This window comes from Gossypium raimondii, chromosome 11 (genome assembly GCF_025698545.1).
Source record: "Gossypium raimondii isolate GPD5lz chromosome 11, ASM2569854v1, whole genome shotgun sequence".
Taxonomy (NCBI): Eukaryota; Viridiplantae; Streptophyta; class Magnoliopsida; order Malvales; family Malvaceae; genus Gossypium; species Gossypium raimondii.
In genome coordinates, this window is record NC_068575.1 from 59,654,879 (window position 1) to 59,659,720 (window position 4,842).

The 4,842-nt window shown below is 35.5% G+C and overlaps 1 protein-coding gene across 2 annotated transcripts; it reads right to left on the minus strand.

Annotated features, from left to right (window-relative positions):
• Positions 1–895: 895 nt before the first annotated feature.
• On the minus strand, positions 896–3,991 carry LOC105802189 (tubby-like F-box protein 5). Of its 2 annotated transcripts, XM_012633679.2 has the most exons (6): positions 3,802–3,991; positions 3,571–3,693; positions 2,944–3,336; positions 2,458–2,545; positions 1,962–2,091; positions 896–1,875 (listed from the first exon to the last, which is right to left on the minus strand). In XM_012633679.2, exons 3-6 carry the CDS (start codon positions 3,295–3,297, stop codon positions 1,203–1,205), a joined length of 1,245 nt encoding a protein of 414 aa, XP_012489133.1. In that variant the 5' UTR covers positions 3,298–3,336; positions 3,571–3,693; positions 3,802–3,991; the 3' UTR covers positions 896–1,202. The 2 variants fall into 2 exon arrangements, with proteins under 2 accessions (XP_012489133.1, XP_012489132.1); XM_012633678.2 differs by having other exon boundaries at positions 3,571–3,991.
• Positions 3,992–4,842: the final 851 nt, after the last annotated feature.

Below are 4,842 nucleotides of genomic sequence, written 5' to 3' on the forward strand. Positions count from 1 at the left end.
GATTCTTACTTTTTTCAGTGCATCAGTTCTTTGATCACCAATATTCTAGATTTAAACCTTTTTTTTTTTAAATGATGGATTGCAGGAATCCTATTCCACCCCACCATTCCAATTTACCTCTAGGGAATTCATTACATGCCCCACTCTGAGATAGTAAAATGTGATCTAATAGCTTGCTTTTGGGTCAAAACTGACGTCGAATATGATTTCTGGAATCTTGTACTAAATTGAAGAAAACTAATGCTGCTACAAGCCATTATTTTGAAGCATCCAAGTCCAACACATTCGGCCATGAATATATAGAGATATGATCATCCAAAGACATTCTAAACACAGAAGAAATTGAGAGAACATTTATGTACTTGTGCTAAACATATACCCAAGTTAAGAGTAGCTTAGACGAGAACTATGGGTGTTACTCAAGACAACAAATATTTTTTCAGAACTAAGAAGAGGTAGTTTTCTTAGGAAAGTAAATATAAAACATGCTGATGGCTTTGTATCTATCATTAGTGATAGAAGAAGAAAATGAGTAGGATTGTCGTATAAATTAGATTAAAACTAGCTTAGACTTCCCTTTTAGGTTCTTTCCTGATTTTCTTTTTCCACAATGTCTTTAGACAATGTGACATTCCATTATTCAAGAAAAAGGCTATAGATATTTGGATACCTTGTATCTGCTCGATATGCTTGTGTTTGATACATTCGGACATGGTATGAAGATATAAACCTTCAAATTCATGAAAAAACTTACAAATTTTGAACATACTGATGTCAGACGACACTATGTTCAAATTCAAGTAACATAGCCTTGTATATCTATTGTTGAAGTTTACCAAGGTTATATGCATGCATGCATGCTAAATAAGATTAACTATAAGACTAGATATAGGCATTTGCGGTTAATTTAGTTTTGATTCAAAGATACGACTCAAACAGAATGCAAATCAGATTGCATGATCCGAAATGTCACGCACCGAACAGCTAAGCATTAGCCAGCAATGGCTGTCCAAGAAAAGCTTCCATTAGAACATAAATGACGATAGTAATAAAATAAGGAAGCATTCCAAAGGAGAGATGCACGTATCTTCTTGCCAACATGCTATATCATTCACAGGCAGATTTGGAAGAAAGCGGCTCTGGTAGATCGCAAAGGCTTGAAAGCATGGGAGAGTTAATCCATGGCAACACCGATTCACTGATCATTCGCAAGCTGGTTTGGTGTCAAAGCTGCTTAGGCAGATTGCAAAGGCTTGGAAAGCAGATAGAGGATATCGATAATCCATGGTGAAGATGTCTTTGCCGATTTTTCCAAACTGTAAGATTACCTTCTCTTGCTCTTCAGGTGATACATTATGTGATGGCTCAACAGCAGCAACAAGCTGGAAATTCTTAACAGAGGCCACTGTCACACGCCCCTTGAAGTTAAGGCACCAGCACTGTAACTGTTCATGCCATCTAGGAGCCTTGTTCTTTAGGGTTAGTGGCTCTCCTGAGCCCAAGGGGTGTAATGGAGTGGCTGGGAGGGTAGGGGAGCTGGGGTTTGTCACCGGTTCCTTTCCTTTTGAACTGATTAAGGGAGAAAGTTGTTCATCAAAGGATTGGCGGAACGCTAATGGTGTTGGTGCAGTGCCTCCTTCCTGAATCGAAGACATGGGAATCGAGTGCAAAACGCAATGCATTCTCCTTGGTCCTCGTGTTCGCAGAACATTGAGCTCATAGGTAATGGTACCAATATTGTAGTTGGACGAAGATAGTTTTGGAAACACCTGCTTCGAGTGGAATCTTCGACTCAATCGGGTACTTGATGGGATTATTGAGTCACACGGAGGTTGACTGTCATGTATTGTGAACTTGGTACCAAAAAAATTAGACCTGAAAAGAAATTTTAACATGTCATCGCAGATATTATAAAGAGAGAATGATCAGAAAAACATAAGAAATCTAATAGCGAGACTTGCCTTAGTTTACCGACATATGTATAGCTGGCCCTAGAAAAATCATCAGCAACCAAAGATATAACAAAATCCGTGCAGGTAGCCCTTCTGACCTTCCTTGCTGCTAAAAGCAATTTATCACTCTCCCCCTCAGCTGTAAATGAAAGAAGCAACACAAGTTTATACTTCTCAAAATGTATGGAAGCTTCATAAAATTGGCAGCCCAAACAAATCTTTATTAATTGGCTAAAAGAATGAGAACAAAATACGATAACCACAAAGCTATGTAACCCTGATTACTCAAAGCCAAATTCAATGAGTATAAGTCAGCCGTGGGAAAAGGAAAACTAAATGTAATGTTATACCGTGTTTCAAAGCCTTCACATCTGTTTTAGCATCTTAAATTTATTTTAAAAACCCAAGATATCAAACTTATTTTTTGACTCCCCTAGCACAAAACCTTCAATGAATCCAATTTGATGAATAGAAGCATAAAGGCACAACTGACAAGAGGACTTACAAGGCACCAGACCATAGAACAAAAGATATGTCGAAGTGGCTCTGTCTCTTCTAATATAGCATTGAATCGGGGACTCATGGGGACCAGGCTGTTCACAAACATAAACAGAATATATAAACAACCTTTTAAATGGAAGAGTGAGATAAAAAACAGTCACTTCCATTATTTATGTACACAGACATCGGAGCTATTGTTGAATGTATATAGCAGACACAAAGGTTGGGGAACTTTAGACCTAGCTTATAAGCATGCGTTTGGAAGTTCATAATACAAAGATGAAACCTTCCATTATAAGCCAGCGTCTATTTCATGATTGAAAAAGCAACAACATAGAAATATAGGCAGTTATGTTCTTGACAAAGATGCAACAACAAATATATCAGTGCAAAGATTTTGGCCTAAGTAAATTAGACTAACATCGAAATAACCAGTAGTTCCGTCCACAAAATCAAATGGCATATTTTCCAATAGAGAAAAAAGTACAACCTGCTTCAACGAAATGGGAAATGTGAGCCTTCCACATTGCTCTGGAGTCTGCACAATCTCCTTTGTAATCTCTCTCCAAGACCTACAAACTGCAGCACAAAATACTACAACGGCTCGAGCAGGCCAAGCTGTCTCGCTCTCTTCAACCCTCTGGATGATATCCAAGAGCAATTCAGGCGGTAGGTTCGCCCAAGGGCTTTGTTCTACGGATTCAGATTCAGTTGGTGCTCGATCAGGAGCAACATGGGATCGAGTCCTACTACGCCAAACCTTGCTTTCCCCTCCTCTCTTTGATATGCTCCCAATCCCCTCCTTCATTTCCTTTAACTCTCGCATAATACTCTTCAATGACATCTTTTATAAGCATGCCAAATCCAATCTCTCAATATTCAACTACAAATATAAACATCAAAAAATAATAAAAATAAACATTTCTCTACTATTCAAATATCAGGTTCCCAGTTCCACTAAAACAATTTTTTTTATCAAATCAAACTCCATAAATAAAAATATTGAAACCTGAGTCATAATTAACACCCAAGACCAAAAAAGAAAGAAATCCCAAAGATCAACAACCAATAAATGAAATAAAATAAAACGTACAAAAAAATGAATTTCCTTTTTTACCTGAATCACCAACCCAGAAAAGCTGAAAGCAGGATTGCGAGAAAAGGAGGAAACCAGCTCTAAGCCAAACCGGTTCAAATCAACCCAGAACTGAACCAGCTCAGATGCACTCCCCCACACACTCTTAGGGACCCACAGTTCAATCAACACCACAAACCAAAAACAAAGATCAGATCAGAATGAATAAATAAATTAAGAAGGTTTTCAGTATTAGAAAAAGAAAGTGCCAACTTTTCTTTTTATTGGCTGGAATCTTAAGATGGCCACGTCATTCGTAACGCCGGTGCGACCGATTCAATCAGCGTTAACGCCGACGTTCAATCCTCCCGGCCACCGCCGCAGCCATCAACACCGTTTTTCTCCGCAGATCAGAAGCCAAAACTAACTCCCTCCTGCTCTTTTTAAGACCAGAGCTCTCTTTCAGTTAAAGGGGATCCAAAGTTTTTTATATATAATATTTTTAAAAAATTAATTTCTGGTTTTAGAATAAATTAAAAAAACAAATACAATTTATTTGTTTGATATTTCTTTTAATTAAGGTCCGTTAAAAGGTGATTTTTATTAATTATTAATTATTAATTATTAATTATTAATTTAAGGATTAATTATTATTTCACATTTTTGTCACTTGGACTGAGTGAAAAAAGCGTGTAGATGAAGACACATGGCAATCAATCAGGTATTTGCGGAGATACGTCTTTTTCTACCCACACGATTAGTATTTGACAACCGACCATTTTAATGTTTTAAAATGAAAATTCTATTTTCCCAGATATACATACTATTTTACAAATAATAAATTGACATAGAATATAAATTTAAAAAATATAATGTTACATAAAAAATATATTAAAATTTATATAAAATATAACATTTTAAATATAATTATAACACAATCCTTTTCCATTTTCTACCCAATCTGCTTCATAACCGTCCATTCAGCCTTAGTTAAGAGTGTTCAAACATCAGTTAAAATCAAATTGATTGATTAAATTAATTTAATTCGGTTAATCGATCGGTTAATTGATTTAATTCTGTAGTGGTCTGTTAAATTTTTTTAAAAATTTCAGTTAATGGTTAATTTAATTCAAATCGGTAATTAATCAATTAACCAAACTTAATAAATAATATTATATATTATATGTAATAGGTTATTACTAGTCGGTTAATTTGACTAATCCAATCAAATGAACATTATAAATTTATTTTGTATATGTTTTATACTTGTTTTAACAAAAAACATATAAATTTGATTCGATTAATGTTAATGGT